General features: G+C 57.3%; 2 protein-coding genes across 3 annotated transcripts; one reads left to right on the forward strand and one right to left on the reverse strand.

Annotated features, from left to right (window-relative positions):
• Nucleotides 1–524: 524 nt before the first annotated feature.
• tada3l (transcriptional adaptor 3 (NGG1 homolog, yeast)-like) lies at nt 525–6,016 on the reverse strand. 2 transcript variants are annotated; one of them, XM_088917417.1, is made up of 8 exons: nt 5,743–6,016; nt 3,569–3,795; nt 3,014–3,370; nt 2,728–2,860; nt 2,377–2,480; nt 2,086–2,195; nt 1,570–1,755; nt 525–1,274 (listed from the first exon to the last, which is right to left on the reverse strand). In XM_088917417.1, exons 2-8 carry the CDS (start codon nt 3,776–3,778, stop codon nt 1,085–1,087), a joined length of 1,290 nt encoding a protein of 429 aa, XP_088773543.1. In that variant the 5' UTR covers nt 3,779–3,795; nt 5,743–6,016; the 3' UTR covers nt 525–1,084. The 2 variants fall into 2 exon arrangements, with proteins under 2 accessions (XP_088773543.1, XP_088773544.1); XM_088917418.1 differs by having other exon boundaries at nt 5,578–5,766.
• Nucleotides 6,017–6,606: 590 nt separating this feature from the next.
• On the forward strand, nt 6,607–11,006 carry LOC148835562 (actin-related protein 2/3 complex subunit 4). Its single transcript, XM_088917422.1, has 6 exons — nt 6,607–6,747; nt 7,919–8,037; nt 8,223–8,334; nt 8,921–9,016; nt 9,678–9,848; nt 10,498–11,006. Exons 1-6 carry the CDS (start codon nt 6,607–6,609, stop codon nt 10,501–10,503), a joined length of 645 nt encoding a protein of 214 aa, XP_088773548.1. The 3' UTR covers nt 10,504–11,006.
• Nucleotides 11,007–17,525: the final 6,519 nt, after the last annotated feature.

Consider the following 17,525-nt stretch of genomic DNA (forward strand, 5'->3'; position numbering starts at 1 on the left):
CAGTTCTTGGGTCCTAGTTTCACCTTCAGGATGGGGCTCCTTCTGTGTGGCGCCTGCATGGTCTCCCCCAGTTTGTGTGGGGTTCGTCCCATAGTCAAGGTGTTCAGGTTAGCTAGTGGCTTTTAATCACTCCTCCCTGTAGTGGCCTAGCATCCTGGCCAGGGTGTGACCCTGCCTTGTCATGTGTGGGTGTGTAGGTGTGCGATCCGAGTCCCCTGAGCACCAGCTGGGATTGTACGGAGAGATGGACAGGGTCCCGTGGAGCAGAAGGATTCTGGGCTTCATCCTGGAGAGCTGGGACCGAACCAGGGCAGGGGTGGAGCTTCCCACAGGATCGCAGTGCTAAACAACTTAATATTCCCAAGACCATCGCCCTTCCCGTTTCTGACATGTGCGGGTGGGTGGAAAGGAGGGGGAAAGTGATCCCCGTGGAGAGAGAGAGAGAAGGAACAGGGAGGGGGAGATGAGGACAGAAGCAAAACCCAGCAGCCGCTGGGAAGAAGAGAAACAGACACTGGTGCCTCCGGTCTGGATTATTTTAATTATATTCAAAAGTCTTTCGATGTGATGTGTTTCAACATAAAAACATGTACAGAAGATAAACAAACAAAACAACAGGTGACAGACGCGAACTCACATGGGGAGAGGAGAGGAAGTGCCAGTGGAGCGGGCCGGGCTGAACCAGTGTACCGGGTCAGAACCCACCCGGTGCTGCTCTGGCCTCAGTGTTTCAAGATTCAAGAACAACATGATCTGCGGAAGTCTTGCCTGGCCCAGGTCCCCGAACACGATCCTCCCAGCAAGCAAAGGGCAGAATGCCGAAGCCCTGCTGCTCCAGGCCCGGTGCAGACCGAGGGTCCGAGAGTGAGCGCCCCCTGGTGGGCTGGGGCATCTCTCCCCATCAGCCCTGCAGCACCGCTGGGGCTCGGGTCGCGGGTGGCCCCAGGGGTGTCTGCCCGTGCTCGGGGAGGGGGGTCACACTGGAGCAACACCGGCGGGGGGCACCTGGGAGGCGTGTCCGGTGTGCAGACGTGTCCACGGGGGGGGCGGGCGGCGCTGACCCCTGCCCGCCGGCTGGCTGCGGTCAGTCCAGCAGCCGTAGGATGCTCTCCCGCTCCCTCAGCGCCTTCCAGGCCTGCTCCTTCTCCTTCTTGGTGGGCGTGCGCTTCTTCTGCCGAGCGGCCATGATCCGCCGGAAGGCCTCCATCACCTCGTTGTCGGAGATGCGCACGCGCTGGCGCAGCTCCTGCCTCCGGGTCTCCTCCCGCGCCAGCCTGCAGGGGGCGACACCGAGTCACTCACCAGTGCTCTCGTCCCCAGCACTCCCTTGGACAAGGGGGCCCGGGGGCTCTTCTTTACACAAAGGGTTGTGGGAGCCTGTAACATGCTGATGAGGTGAGACCTGACCAATTAATTCCTGTAAGAATGGTTACAAACACTGCGGCCCGTTTGGTAATTAGGAGCTAACTGAGGGTATCGGCTCCGGAAACTGCTTCCGGACTCCCAGCTCCTTACTCACAAGCTTGACGGGCTGAGTGGCCCCCCTTCACAAACCGCCCCCCGCCTCACCTCAGCAGCTCCTGCTTCTTGGCTCGGTTGTGGGCGCTCAGGGCCTTCAGCTCGGCCTGCCTCTTGTGCAGCTCGGCCAGGACCTCGTCCTCACAGTCCGTCCCGGGACGCTCCTCCGAGTCCAGCAGCCCCTGTGCCACCAGCTCCTCCTTGATCCGCACCTCCAGGGAACGGGTGTGAGGCACACTGCCGGACACAGAGTGGACATTCAGGCAGGGCACACAGTGGGCATGCTGGGGGAAGAGGGCAGTCAGGAGTGAGCAGGCTGGGGCAGTTTGGGGTATCTGGAAAGGAGTTTGGGTATTCAGGGAATTTTCTCAGCTTGTGAGTTAGAACGAGGGGCAGCAGTGGGAAAGAGGTGAGGGGGCAGTTGGCTGGAAAGCCCCTCCAATGCAGAAGCAGAGGCAGAAAAGGGGTAACGGGTGCAGACAGGGAGTGCGAGTGGTGGTAGGGGGGCATCTGGTGGACACTGGGCTCTCAGGGGGTATCGGGGGGGAATCAGGGGCGCAGGAGTACCTGAAGGCCTTGCCCTGGCTGCGGGGGGAGGTACTGGCCCCATCGCCACCTCCATCCTTACTGGGGACCTCAGGAATGGGGGAGTCTTCCATTGGGGAGATGATATTCTCCTACAGTGGGAAAGACAGTGTGTCAGCTTGTCACTGCAGGTATCCGAGCGACTCCCAGCCCGTATCCCGGCCCCCCGTATCCCTGCGTGTATCCACGCGACTCCCTGTGTACAACAGTGTGCCCCAGACTGCTCAGGTCAGTGTGAACCAGGAAGTCTATGTCCCTCCGTGTGCGTCTCACCTCCACCAAGGCCTGCAGGAGGCGCTGTGTCAAGGGCCCAAAGGGGCATCCGTCCTCAGGGGGATCATGCTGAGACTCAAACTTCTTCTGGAGGGCGTCCACATCTGGAGAGGGGGACACATAGAACACAGACTGGACCGGGCTGCAGCCACACAGAGCCCTGACCAGTCCAGAACCCCCCAGATCCTGCACCCCAAATCGCTCTGACCAGGATCGCTCCTCCCCTCTCTGACATCTTTCTTCACTCGAGAGTCCTCACAACGTCACTCACTGCCAGTCTTACTTGACACTCCTCCTCCCAGTCTCTCCCCCGTCTCCCGGACCCCCGCGCCCGGCCCTCGCCACACTCACCCTTGGCGTCCAGTTCGGACAGCGGTCCCATGATGCCCTTCTTCTTGTCGTTGGCTCTGGCCCCGTCGCGCTGCTCCTCCAGCAGGTCCTCCTGGGCCCAGCGCTGGGAATAGTGCTTCCCCAGAGCAGGGACCTGCACAGGCACAGGACAGCAGGCAGAGAGGGACACAGGTGAGGGACAGGCTGTACAGATCGGGCACAGGACAGCGGGGAGAGAGGGACAGGCTGTACAGAGCGAGCCCGGGACAGCGGAGCTCTGCAGTGGTTTGTAAACAGAACTAAGTACCTTGTAGTACTCGGCCTCGTCCTCGGGGGCCTTCAGCAGGTCCTCCAGCACCCTGATCTCCTCGCTGGTGATGTCGGCGCAGTACGGCTCCACAGACGCCCAGAACCTGTTGGGGGCATCGTTCTTGGGGATGCGCGGGGTGTCCTGGGGGTCCTCGCTGAACTCGTACTCCTGGATCTTGGGTTGCAGGTTTTTCGATTTGGGCCGACCTGGGCCAGGCCCGGGCCCGTGGCCCCCTTTTCCCTCCAGCTTCTGTTTCTTGGGCTTGGAGTGTCGGGGTGCAGCCGACAGGTCTGCCTCCTTCCCCATCTTCAAGAAGCGCTTGTCCCCCTTCTTGTCCTGCCAGTCCGTCAGGATCTGAGGCAGACAGACACACGCGCAGGTGTCTGCGACAGTCAGCACAGTTTTGGGGAGCGATGGGTGTACAAGCAACTATGCTGTGATCTCTCTTTCCTGGTTAGTGTCCACACCCCTCTTCTCCCCCTCCTTCACGCCCTCACCTGTCTCCTCCCCCCCACACCCCCCTACCTGTCCCCTCCCCCCGCACCCCCTCACCTGTCTCTGCTCCTCCAGGGCCCTCAGCCTGCGGCTGGCGGAGGACAGCAGTGTCTCCAGCTCCAGCTGCAGGGTGTCCAGCTCCTCGATCCCGATCCCATCGTCATCAGAGCGGCCCAGCACCGCTGTGTAGCGCGGACACACCTTGGCGTGCTCCACCGGCTTGAAGTCATAGTACTGCAGCGGAGGGCAGTCCTTCAGCTCACTCATCCTCACGCTGGGCAGAGCTGTGGAGACAGATCAGGCTGTCAGTGCGCTGCAGGCTGGGCAGAGCCGAGCACACAGATCACGCTGTCAGTGCGCTGCAGGCTGGGCAGAGCCGAGCACACAGATCAGGCTGTCAGTGCGCTGCAGGCTGGGCAGAGCCGAGCACACAGATCAGGCTGTCAGTGCGCTGCAGGCTGGGCAGAGCCGAGCACACAGATCAGGCTGTCAGTGCGCTGCAGGGTGTGCAGAGCTGAGCACACAGATCAGGCTGTCAGTGCGCTGCAGGCTGGGCAGAGCTGTGGAGACAGATCAGGCTGTCAGTGCGCTGCAGGCTGGGCAGAGCCGAGCACACAGATCAGGCTGTCAGTGCGCTGCAGGCTGGGCAGAGCCGAGCACACAGATCAGGCTGTCAGTGCGCTGCAGGCTGGGCAGAGCCGAGCACACAGATCAGGCTGTCAGTGCGCTGCAGGGTGTGCAGAGCTGAGCACACAGATCAGGCTGTCAGTGCGCTGCAGGCTGGGCAGAGCTGTGGAGACAGATCAGGCTGTCAGTGCGCTGCAGGCTGGGCAGAGCCGAGCACACAGATCAGGCTGTCAGTGCGCTGCAGGCTGGGCAGAGCCGAGCACACAGATCAGGCTGTCAGTGCGCTGCAGGCTGGGCAGAGCCGAGCACACAGATCAGGCTGTCAGTGCGCTGCAGGCTGGGCAGAGCCGAGCACACAGATCAGGCTGTCAGTGCGCTGCAGGCTGGGCAGAGCCGAGCACACAGATCAGGCTGTCAGTGCGCTGCAGGCTGGGCAGAGCTGAGCACACAGATCAGGCTGTCAGTGCGCTGCAGGCTGGGCAGAGCTGAGCACACAGATCAGGCTGTCAGTGCGCTGCAGGCTGGGAAGAGCCGAGCACACAGATCAGGCTGTCAGTGCGCTGCAGGCTGGGCAGAGCCGAGCACACAGATCAGGCTGTCAGTGCGCTGCAGGCTGGGCAAAGCCGAGCACACAGGTCAGGCTGTCAGTGCGCTGCAGGCTGGGAAGAGCTGAGCACACAGATCAGGCTGTCAGTGCGCTGCGGGCTGCTCCAGCTTGGAAGCACGCCAGGCAGAGCTGTCAGATTTCAAGTGCATACGATACAGACACCTGCCTTTTAAAAGACAGAACATAGTGAGAAGACCTGTCGCTCACATCCCACCCTGAACAGGGACAAAGGATTCAGGGGCAGGCCTTATTCCTGGTTCCTGGTTCAAACCCCATCTATGCCATTGACCACTGGATCAGTGCATTCCCTCCCCGTGCCCTGTTGCTAGTAGGTGACAGCGGCGGTGGCCAATCTTGCAGACCTCGCCTGTCTAAACCGCTTGGCACAACAGTGTCCGGACAAAGCTCGTCTTACGCACAAAACATGACGTCACCAACGAGCGACACCAGCAACAATACCGCACAGTAACAGTGACAACAAAACATGAGTTACAACGTCAGATGTTTAAACAAGACAGACACAACCAATGTCAGGCAGCCAGAATCGTCGTGCGCGTCGTGAAACTTGAACAAAATGACTTCCAAAGGCTTTTATCTCCGGTGGGAGAGACGGATCTGCCCGCCCCGCAACCAGGCTGCTCCGTGCATGAGTAAAACCTCGGCACGGTTTTGTTTTTGTAAACGTTTAAGAAGCCCCACTGCTTTCAAACCCCCCTGTAAGTGCAGCGGGCGGCTCTTGCACTCCCTCGCAGCGCCGTGCAGTGGCAGGTCTTACACGCAACGAGAGAGAGCAACATCCTCAGGCGAAGGGACCCTGTCCATTGATACGTACGCGCACACCGCACAACGCTGACTGCGCCCTCCAGCCACCGCCGCCTCAAGGAGCATTTTCACACGGCGGCTCTGTTCATCTAGGCGAATGCCAGATTAGGCAGCTTCTGTTTATTCCTCCCCGAACATTACACGTACGCGTTTTGCTCTCTGGTTGCAAACTTACCATTGGTAAGACGCTAAAGCAGAACGCACAGCTTTACTCCTGCAGCGCAGCTTCCATTGCTGACTCTACCATTCAGGGCTACAGAGGGGTGCGCGACACACTCTGTTCACCTTCACGACTAAACATTTCTTTCCGAAATCCAATATGATGTGAGGTATACCTTTAACAGTGTCTACAACAATTTAGGGAGTTTTCGGATTGAGTTATTGTGCGTATGAAACATGTACTAGACTCCCTTGACCACCGCGCCAACCCCGTCTCCTGAGCCTGATTAAACAAACCGTCTCTTGCAAGATGGTTTCTCCCTGAAGACGACACCACCAGAGAGGGGTGTATTCTTAGAATTACAACGTTTAATGTGGCGACGATATGATAATTGAAGATAAAAATGAAACAAAAGCTTTAAATAAAAATTATTTTATTTGAAGTTGCACTCGTTTTCTTCTGTTTGTTTTGCTGCAGATCACAGCAGACGCCAGGTGGTCGAAAACTCCCCCCCACATTCAGCCAGCCAGTCTGAAGTCCCACGTTACCTTTTATGGAAGAAAATCTCTGCCTAAACCAAATTGAAGGTGGGGGTGGGAGGAAGAGATTTCTGTGGAAATAGGTGGAAAAGAAAGACAACATAGATGATTTAAAATAACTTCAGCAGACTTAGTAGTTCTTGTTTCTGAATTTCTAATCAGAATAACTCGAGCTAGAGACGGTGAACGTAATACCAGTCGTACCGTTCCGGAAAGATGATGTGCTATATCAGAGCACTAAGAGAGATTGCCTCTTGCATGGTCTGTTTTAAACGCATAGTCTTTATAAAGGTATTTGGCTGTACAAGACAGTGGAAAATGAAAAGTAGCGCACAAAGAAATGGCACTATCCAGTTACTCGCACACACCCTTAAGATGTGGGAATGGTACATCCCAGCCAGCCGAGCGGCGCTCGCGGAAGAGACGCCGTGCGCACGCGCTCCGAGCACTTCCGTCTTGTTCCCCAGAGGAAGCAATAATGGTAAGACAGGGTAGCGCTTCTGGATATTAACATCAATAATTAAGACAATGAACTATTGGTAAATAGGTTAGTGGGCTGCCATGGTTTGTGCGCGGGGTCTTAGACGGGGTGCGGTGCCCTGGGATTCTCTGCGAGAGGCTCCTGGCTGGGGCTGCCGACGGCCGCGGTAGGTCTGCCTGGGATCCCCACCCAAATTTCTGAGCCCGGCCGCCGACAGCCTGCAGCCGCTCCGCCCGGTGCCCCCGGCGGGTGGGGAGAGCGCCGAGCCGGCTCAGGGGGCTGGATGGCACCCGGCAGTGCAGGGCAGAAAGTGACGTGTGAAGCGTCATTTCAAGACGGTTGCAGGGGCTTTATTTTCGTGTGTGTGCGGCTTCCTGTCAAAATGACGTGTTGGAAGTGACCGACTCTCGGCACCCCGGGTACCCCCGTGTTTGCGTGCCGCTTCGCTCGTGCAGAGGCGTCTCTGCGCGTCCCGGCACGGGAGGCTCGCGCTGCTGGAATTCACCGTTGCCATGGAGATCCCCACCGCACGCCCGGGCTTGCGGGGCTGAGGGTGGGGGGGGGCGGGAGGAATGCGGGCCCGCCGGGCTCTGTCCGCCCAGACCCAGACCCAGACCCGCGGGGCCGAGGCTGTGAGATCCTCCGGCCTGGGCGCCTGTGTGTCGCCGGTGCGCTCTGGCTCTGTCCGCACTGGGGTCTGGCCAGTACCTGGAGGAGAGACTGCTGGGAGAGGTGTCAGTGGGGCCAGCAGGGGGCGCTCACCCTGCGGTCTGTGTGGGTCCTAATGCCCCAGTGTAGTGACGGGTACACTATACTGTAAAAAGGCGCCGTCCTTCGGTTGAGACGTAAAACTGAGGTCCTGACTCTCTGTGGTCATTATTAAACCCAGGGCATTTCTCAAAAAGAGTAGGAATGTTAACCGGGTATCCTGCCCAAATTTCCCCCTGGCCTTTACTGATCTTGGCCTCCTAATAACCCCCCTCTCTGAACTGGCTTCATCACTCTGCTCTCCTCCCCACTGAGAGCTGGTGTGGGGAGCAGTGGCACATCATCCAGGTGGGGCTGCACACTGGTGGGGGTGGAGGGGATCCCCCTTACCTGTAAAGAGCTCTGAGTGGGGTGGCCAGAAAGGCGCTATGTAATGTAAAGAATTGCTCTTTTGCCTCCCCAGACAGCGACTCTACGGCCCTACCTGAACGCCGTGCGCGCCACGCTGCAGGCCGCCCTCTGTCTGGAGAACTTCTCCTCCCAGGTGGTGGAGAGGCACAACAAGCCAGAGGTTGAAGTCCGGTGAGTCTGAGCCGGACGCGGGTTCGAGCCTCTCCTCTCTCGGGGTGACCTGCCCCCCTCCCTCTCTCAGCCCTTCCTCTGCTGGGATCAGCCCTCAGCCTCTCTGCCAAACAGGCAGGCGCATGGTCACCTCTGTTCTGCAGTCCTTCTGGGGTCCTAACGTGTTCTCTCATCTCTCTCTCCAGGAGCAGTAAGGAGTTGCTGCTGCAGCCGGTCATCATCAGCCGCAACGAGAAGGAGAAGGTTCTGATCGAGGGCTCCATCAACTCCGTGCGCGTCAGCATCGCTGTCAAACAGGTCGCTGAGGGGGCGTGGCCACGTGCGCGTCGTGCTGTGGTTCGGGGGCGGGGCTCGTGTCCGGGGTCGAGAGCAGGACTGGCCCTGATCAACTGGCTGGTCTTAGTCGGTCGTTTTAGAAGCTGATATTCACACCACTGAGGCAGAAAGCAGAAGTCATGAGTACATGTTTCTCTGTGTCAGTGTCATATTGGAAATATATAGCACTGATCTTAACTTGTTTAAGAGTCTCCAGATGATGGGACCTGAAAAATATAATTACTTTGCAGTGGGCAGAGTGATCTCTTCCTGGAACCGTCAAGTAATTGTGCAGGTGATTGGTCAGGAATTCAGAATGACCTTCTCTCTGATTGGTAGATGCCTTAGTTACCTGGCTTGTGATTGGTCGAGAGAATGAAAAAAGCTGCTCTGTGATTTTAGAGGCAGCCTGACTGCTCTCTCTGGTGCAGCGTAGGACCGCTCTGACAGAGGAGTAGCGGGAAGGCCTGCAGGTGGCGTTGTGACAGGTGGAGGGCCGAGGAGGAGACTCTGACTGGACTGGGGTTGAACAGGGCTGGGCTGACGGCGCTGTGATGTGTCCCCGCAGGCCGATGAGATTGAGAAGATCCTGTGCCACAAGTTCATGCGCTTCATGATGATGAGAGCGGAGAACTTCTTCATCCTGCGGAGGAAACCCGTGGAGGTAAGAGGAGGATTCGGGAAGACGAGATCTCGCCCCTTCGGCAATAACTTATTAATCTCAGGATCTCATCTGACAGGCGTTTGTCCAGTCTTGAATCATGTAAGTCTGTGGAAGCAGCAAATAAAATTAAAAAAAGCGTTTTGTCAATCCTCCAATTTGGGGTCATCTGCAAACTTCACTAGTTCTTTCACTATACCAGCGTCTAGTTCACTGATGTACGTAGGAAAGGCAGGGGTCCTAGTACACATCCCTGTGGTACCCCCTTAATTACATCTCCCCAATCTGAGCATTCTTTCCTGGTCTGTATATCAAATCCCTTCTGAAAACCTACATAAAAATACAGCAGCTTGTGTTAGTTCAGAGAACTCTTAACAGGTTAGTTAGACAAGACCCTCCTTTTCTAAATCCAATGCCGTTTCCTAGGATCTTATTTGCCTATGAAGGTCCTATAATTTAGTCCTAATAGACTGATAGCCATTTCTGTAACCTGGCATGTAACAGTAGTCAGTCCTGGTGGCTGCAGGACCTTGGCTCAACGGACAGAGAGGGAGGAGCGAGGTGGGAGGGTGGCCTGTGGCCTGACCGTGTCCGTACAGGACGTCCTGCTGGGGTCGTCTTTCTGTCCTGTCTGTCACGATCGCTCTCTTTCTCCTGACTCCAGGGCTATGACATCAGCTTCCTGATCACGAACTTCCACACGGAGCAGATGTACAAGCACAAGCTGGTGGACTTCGTCATCCATTTCATGGAGGAGATCGACAAGGAGATCAGCGAGATGAAGCTGTCCGTCAACGCCCGCGCCCGCATCGTGGCCGAGGAGTTCCTCAAGAACGTACGTGCCTTTTGGGGAGTTTGCCTCATCAGCTTCGGTTTCTCTGCACCAGCTGTTCAGATGGTGTAACAGGACAGAGAAAGTGCGGAGCTCTGCAGAGTGGTGTTAGAAATAGCACTGTGGTACCGGCCTGCAGAGCTGCAGGAATGGCTGTGGGCTCTGGCTCCCCTTGGCTGTGTGGTAGAATGAAAAATAACATCCGTGTTGCATTTCCTGGCTACGTTCCTACACTCCGTTAAAACACTGAAGCACAGGAATAGAGGGGAAGTCCAGGAAGGCGGCTGGGGCTGCAGAGTCTCGGGCTCTGCTGCGCGTGCTGACTGCAGCCCCGAGCCCCGAGCCCCGAGTGCCGAGGGCAGGACGTCCCACACCTGGGAAAAACACCTCCCCGTAGACACACTCTTAGTTTCGTGAAGAAGGATGCAGTAAGTTCTGACTACTGCAGGTCCAGATGGTATCCAAGTTTCTTAAGGGAAATGTATTAATTTACTGGTAGCACATGTGACTGAGAAGCAGAAAGCTCTGAGCTGTTTTTTGTCTTGGGAGATTGCAGCGCGAACGATTTTCTGTTAAAATGCGAAACGTTTCTTCCCGTCGGCATTGGCGGTGCTGGCAATGTGTATTCAGTCCTGATCTGTTCATCTTGCAGTTCTGAGTCTGGCGCCGTTCCCTGTGCTGATCGCGGGACCTGGATGCCCCCACCGGGAGGGGGCAGGTGTGGAAGGGTGTGTGACCAGGAAGTTGTGAACAGCCACTCAGAAAGGAGAACTAGAGAAGAGACCAATCCAGTAAGGAGGGAGCGTGTCCACCTCTGGGTCAGTTAACCTGACCTCATGAATATTAATATTTGTACATACATTTTCACAGCCTCATTACACTTCTGCCTTTCAGAACAAAACTAAATATCAGGGCGGGTCCTTATTGATTAAACTGTTAATATTCATGATGTCAGGAAAACTGGAGAATTTTGTTCCAGTAATTTAAACTGCTTTTTTTGTTTTTATATATACTTGTTTTTTTTTGTTACGCAAACTTGCAAACCTGAGTTGTTTTGGTCTTGATCAGAAAAAATTATGTACGCTTCTATTTTGACACACAATCAGAAGAGAAAAAATATTGATGAAACGCTGACGATAACAATAAAAATACAGCTCTGTCTGCGTGCGTCTGTGTGTGGGTTTGTGTTGAGCACAATCGTCCTTCCAGGACAGGTTTGAAGCAGCCAAGGTTGATAGTTTTAATGACTTCTGCATCGACTCAGGATGTTCAGGAACTGTTGGTTGGAATCAAAAGCTGAAATCAGCATTGAGCACAGAGAGCCGGGTTTAGGGAGGAGGAACTTGTGTAATAATATAAATACCTGGAACAAATTACTGCAAAAGACATAACGAGAAGACCTACACATCTATACGTTTGGTGCGTGGCCTGGCCTTCTCGCAGGGCCTGAGGTATATGGTTGCAGGGGAGGCTGATAACCGGTGAATGATCAGAGGAGTCTGCGAGTCGTGGGAGGAGGAAGGAGTGTTTGACTTTAAAAGGAAGATCGCCCTGCGCTGTCTATTCATGGGGTGTGACGCGAGTGTGTTTGCTGTTAATCATTTTTAAATGCGTCTCCGCAAGGGGAAGTATAAAACCACAGCTGTGTTGCAGCTGCCATGTCTCTGCTGGCTGGCTGCTTGGGCTCCTGTCGGCACGACTGATCTCTCCCCTTTCCCGAGGGTTTCTCTGTCCGGCTCCGATTGTTCCCAGACTCTCGCTCCTGCACGCGCAGCCCGTGGCTCCTCCAGAGAGAGGCGTCGGGTCGAGGGTGGGAGTCGGTCCCCTTGCACTGCAGGTGGGTGCAGGTCGGGCTCCACTGCCTCAGGGTCATGTGTGAATAAACCAGCTGACGCTGCTGGGTTTTCTCCAGGTCTCTGACATTCTTGGGCTTGGGGCTCTGTGCACTGGCTGCTTCTGAGGTTAGCTGGCCTGAATGACAAACTTCAAAAGGGCACTTGACTCACTGCTCCCACAGAACAGGAAGAGACACTGCAGGAGACTCACAGTGCCGTCCTCAGACACTGCAGGGGACTCACACCAGGCAAGCATGAGGAGAATCTGCACTGGGGGTCAGTGAGGTCTGGAATGCAGGTAAACGTGGCTGGGTGAGCACATCAGCGAGGGCCTGCCTGGTCCTCCTCTGTGTCTACGGTGGCTTGTCTGCATCCTCCTGCCCTGAGTACTCTCATTGTCCATAGGAATACCTTCTTAAAATACACATGCCTGACTAGGCAGCAGCATTTTTAAGCACCCAGCGTCATGTAAGCATTTGTGAAAGAGCCTACAGCAGGTCAAATCAGAAATGGATCTTATTGCTGTGCACTGGAAGTTTGATTTCTAGCCCATCTTCATGTGGCCTGGCCGGGCTGTGAGCTTCCTGGCCGGTGCTGTGCATCCTGCCCCCCCTTACCCCTCACCCCTCCCCAGCCTGTCTTGGTTTCACTTCCTCCTGGCTCTGCTCAGGTTGTTACTGTGACTCAACCTGCTCTCACTGGGCAGGAAGTCAGGCTTCAGTCTTCAGTTACTGCAGGAGACCCCTGAGGTCCTTCCCCTCTCTGTAAAAACAAAGTGTAGCAGCTGTGTTATGCAATCTGTGACATGTTTTCTTGCACTGTGTTGAAACGCATTTAGTCTCCTGGTATAAATGTAGTTAAACAGTGTTTAACTGTGGCAGCTGTGGACATCGAACGGCCTCTGCATCATCTTGTATTGGCAGTCGTGTCGGTGACCTTCATTACTCTGAAGGTCAGCAGTGCTGAGGAGTGGCCTGCTCTGGACTCAGAGCAGGAAGGTGTTGGGTTCAGACTCCATGCGGGATCCTGCTGTGACACCTGTGAGAGATTCCTAATTCCTCACTCCGACTGCCCATCTGCAAGGTTCGGTACACAGTGTTTTGCATAGTGAATAATAATAATAATTAATAATTGCTTACACTTATATAGCGCTTTTCTGGACACTCCACTCAAAGCGCTTTACAGGTAATGGGGATCCCCTCCACCACCACCAATGTGCAGCCCCACCTGGATGGTGCGACGGCAGCCATAGTGCACCAGAACGCTCACCACACACCAGCTCTCAGTGGGGAGGAGAGCAGAGTGATGAAGCCAGTTCAGAGATGGGGATTATTAGGAGGGCCAATGGGAAATTTGGCCAGGATGCCAGGGTTACACCCCTACTCTTTTCGGGAGACACCCTGGGATTTTTAATGACCACAGAGAGTCAGGACTTCGGTTTTACATCTCATCCGAAGGACAGCGCCTGTTTACAGTATAGTGTCCCCATCACTATACTGGGGCATTAGGACCCACATGGACTGCAGGGTGAGCGCCCCCTGCTGGCCCCACTAACACCTCTTCCAGCAGCAATCTTAGTTTTTTTCCCAGGAGGTCTCCCATCCAGGTACTGACCAGGCTCACACCTGCTGAGCTTCAGTGGGCTGTCAGCTGGGAGTTGCAGGGTGACATGGCTGCTGGATATATAGTGAAGTAGGCATAAGTCAAGTCAGTAAGGTACTGATGCTGCTGACCACAGAAGATCTCATGGTTTTAGGGTTGAGCTCCTGGCCACCAGGTTCGGTCTTGTACAATGAGATCGTGATGCTCGTGTGTCGGAGAAGGGAAAATGATTACACCGCGCATACGGACTCAACCGAGAAGGGATGACAGCAGCTTCTATCAGCAGGGGAACTACACCAAAGTCAGGAAAGCTGACAGTGTATTCCTCGGATTTCAGAGCAAGTCTGTAGCACCAAGAGAGGTCCAATATCAGATCCCATTAGCTGCTGAGCCCCTGTAATTGCACGGGTCCAGTTGTGTAGGTCTCAGTTGTGTAGGTTGTGCGTTGGTGTGCGTGTTTCTGAAGGGGTGTACAGATAAGAGGAAGCAGCCTGGCCTGTCCTGCTCTTCCAGCTGTTTCTTCACAGACCTGGATGTTTGCTTCAACGCCAGACACCCTCTGTGTAGAGAAGTGACATAGTTCAAGAGTCTGATACTTTCTCTAAACCTTCTGCTTCTCTTTTTCAATTACACATTCTGGTCCCTCCGCATCTCTCGCTTCCTCCCCCCCCCACGCTATCTCACACTTGACACTGAGCTAGGACGTCCTCTGTGAAGCAGAAAGTTTAAAAGCACCTCTGGTGAGAAGAATAAGCCCCTGTCTCTCCGGGCCTGAGCCCCTCCCTCCGGACCTGAGCCTCTCTCTCCAGACCTGAGCCTCCCTCTCTCTCCAGACCTGAGCCTCCCTCTCTCTCCGGGCCTGAGCCTCCCTCTCTCTCCAGACCTGAGCCCCTCTCTCTCCAGACCTGAGCCTCCCTCTCTCTCCAGACCTGAGCCTCCCTCTCTCTCCAGACCTGAGCCCCTCTCTCTCCAGACCTGAGCCCCTCTCTCTCCAGACCTGAGCCCCTCTCTCTCCGGGCCTGAGCCTCCCTCTCTCTCCAGACCTGAGCCTCCCTCTCTCTCCAGACCTGAGCCCCTCTCTCTCCAGACCTGAGCCCCTCTCTCTCTGGGCCTGAGCCTCCCTCTCTCTCCAGACCTGAGCCTCCCTCTCTCTCCAGACCTGAGCCCCTCTCTCTCCGGGCCTGAGCCTCCCTCTCTCTCCAGACCTGAGCCTCCCTCTCTCTCCAGACCTGAGCCTCCCTCTCTCTCCAGACCTGAGCCCCTCTCTCTCTGGGCCTGAGCCTCCCTCTCTCTCCAGACCTGAGCCTCCCTCTCTCTCCAGACCTGAGCCTCCCTCTCTCTCCGGGCCTGAGCCCCTCCCTCCGGACCTGAGCCTCTCTCTCCAGACCTGAGCCTCCCTCTCTCTCCAGACCTGAGCCTCCCTCTCTCTCCGGGCCTGAGCCTCCCTCTCTCTCCAGACCTGAGCCCCTCTCTCTCCGGGCCTGAGCCTCCCTCTCTCTCCAGACCTGAGCCTCCCTCTCTCTCCAGACCTGAGCCTCCCTCTCTCTCCAGACCTGAGCCCCTCTCTCTCCGGGCCTGAGCCTCCCTCTCTCTCCAGACCTGAGCCTTCCTCTCTCTCCGGGCCTGAGCCTCTCTCTCCAGACCTGAGCCCCTCTCTCTCCAGACCTGAGCCTCCCTCTCTCTCCGGGCCTGAGCCTCCCTCTCTCTCTGGGCCTGAGCCTCCCTCTCTCTCCGGGCCTGAGCCTCCCTCTCTCTCCAGACCTGAGCCTTCCTCTCTCTCCGGGCCTGAGCCTCTCTCTCTGGACCTGAGCCTCCCTCTCTCTCCAGACCTGAGCCCCTCTCTCTCCGGGCCTGAGCCTCCCTCTCTCTCCAGACCTGAGCCTCCCTCTCTCTCCAGACCTGAGCCCCTCTCTCTCTGGGCCTGAGCCTCCCTCTCTCTCCAGACCTGAGCCTCCCTCTCTCTCCAGACCTGAGCCTCCCTCTCTCTCCGGGCCTGAGCCCCTCCCTCCGGACCTGAGCCTCTCTCTCCAGACCTGAGCCTCCCTCTCTCTCCAGACCTGAGCCTCCCTCTCTCTCCGGGCCTGAGCCTCCCTCTCTCTCCAGACCTGAGCCCCTCTCTCTCCGGGCCTGAGCCTCCCTCTCTCTCCAGACCTGAGCCTCCCTCTCTCTCCAGACCTGAGCCTCCCTCTCTCTCCAGACCTGAGCCCCTCTCTCTCCGGGCCTGAGCCTCCCTCTCTCTCCAGACCTGAGCCTTCCTCTCTCTCCGGGCCTGAGCCTCCCTCTCTCTCCAGACCTGAGCCCCTCTCTCTCCGGGCCTGAGCCTCCCTCTCTCTCCGGGCCTGAGCCTCCCTCTCTCTCCGGGCCTGAGCCTCCCTCTCTCTCCAGACCTGAGCCTTCCTCTCTCTCCGGGCCTGAGCCTCTCTCTCTGGACCTGAGCCTCTCTCTCCGGGCCTGAGCCTCCCTCTCTCTCCAGACCTGAGCCCCTCTCTCTCCAGACCTGAGCCTCCCTCTCTCTCCAGACCTGAGCCTCCCTCTCTCTCCAGACCTGAGCCTCCCTCTCTCTCCAGACCTGAGCCCCTCCCTCCGGACCTGAGCCTCTCTCTCTCTCCAGACCTGAGCCTCCCTCTCTCTCCAGACGTGAGCCTTCCTCTCTCTCCGGGCCTGAGCCTCTCTCTCTGGACCTGAGCCTCCCTCTCTCTCCAGACCTGAGCCTCCCTCTCTCTCCAGACCTGAGCCTCCCTCTCTCTCCGGGCCTGAGCCCCTCCCTCCGGACCTGAGCCTCTCTCTCCAGACCTGAGCCTCCCTCTCTCTCCAGACCTGAGCCTCCCTCTCTCTCCGGGCCTGAGCCTCCCTCTCTCTCCAGACCTGAGCCCCTCTCTCTCCAGACCTGAGCCTCCCTCTCTCTCCAGACCTGAGCCTCCCTCTCTCTCCAGACCTGAGCCCCTCTCTCTCCGGGCCTGAGCCTCCCTCTCTCTCCAGACCTGAGCCTCCCTCTCTCTCCAGACCTGAGCCCCTCTCTCTCCGGGCCTGAGCCTCCCTCTCTCTCCAGACCTGAGCCCCTCTCTCTCTGGGCCTGAGCCTCCCTCTCTCTCCAGACCTGAGCCTCCCTCTCTCTCCAGACCTGAGCCTCCCTCTCTCTCCGGGCCTGAGCCCCTCCCTCCGGACCTGAGCCTCTCTCTCCAGACCTGAGCCTCCCTCTCTCTCCAGACCTGAGCCTCCCTCTCTCTCCGGGCCTGAGCCTCCCTCTCTCTCCAGACCTGAGCCCCTCTCTCTCCGGGCCTGAGCCTCCCTCTCTCTCCAGACCTGAGCCTTCCTCTCTCTCCGGGCCTGAGCCTCTCTCTCCAGACCTGAGCCCCTCTCTCTCCAGACCTGAGCCTCCCTCTCTCTCCGGGCCTGAGCCTCCCTCTCTCTCCAGACCTGAGCCCCTCTCTCTCCAGACCTGAGCCCCTCTCTCTCTGGGCCTGAGCCTCCCTCTCTCTCCAGACCTGAGCCTCCCTCTCTCTCCAGACCTGAGCCTTCCTCTCTCTCCGGGCCTGAGCCTCTCTCTCTGGACCTGAGCCTCCCTCTCTCTCCAGACCTGAGCCTCCCTCTCTCTCCAGACCTGAGCCTCCCTCTCTCTCCAGACCTGAGCCCCTCTCTCTCCAGACCTGAGCCTCCCTCTCTCTCCAGACCTGAGCCTCCCTCTCTCTCCAGACCTGAGCCCCTCTCTCTCTGGGCCTGAGCCTCCCTCTCTCTCCAGACCTGAGCCTCCCTCTCTCTCCAGACCTGAGCCTTCCTCTCTCTCCGGGCCTGAGCCTCTCTCTCTGGACCTGAGCCTCCCTCTCTCTCCAGACCTGAGCCTCCCTCTCTCTCCAGACCTGAGCCTCCCTCTCTCTCCAGACCTGAGCCCCTCTCTCTCCGGGCCTGAGCCTCCCTCTCTCTCCAGACCTGAGCCTCCCTCTCTCTCCAGACCTGAGCCCCTCTCTCTCCAGACCTGAGCCTTCCTCTCTCTCCGGGCCTGAGCCTCTCTCTCTGGACCTGAGCCCCTCTCTCTCCAGACCTGAGCCCCTCTCTCTCCAGACCTGAGCCTTCCTCTCTCTCCGGGCCTGAGCCTCTCTCTCTGGACCTGAGCCTCTCTCTCCGGGCCTGAGCCTCCCTCTCTCTCCAGACCTGAGCCCCTCTCTCTCCGGGCCTGAGCCTCCCTCTCTCTCCGGGCCTGAGCCTCCCTCTCTCTCCAGACCTGAGCCTCCCTCTCTCTCCAGAC

The sequence above is a fragment of the Atractosteus spatula genome, chromosome 5 (genome assembly GCF_055471065.1).
Source record: "Atractosteus spatula isolate fAtrSpa1 chromosome 5, fAtrSpa1.hap1, whole genome shotgun sequence".
Classification (NCBI taxonomy): domain Eukaryota; kingdom Metazoa; phylum Chordata; class Actinopteri; order Semionotiformes; family Lepisosteidae; genus Atractosteus; species Atractosteus spatula.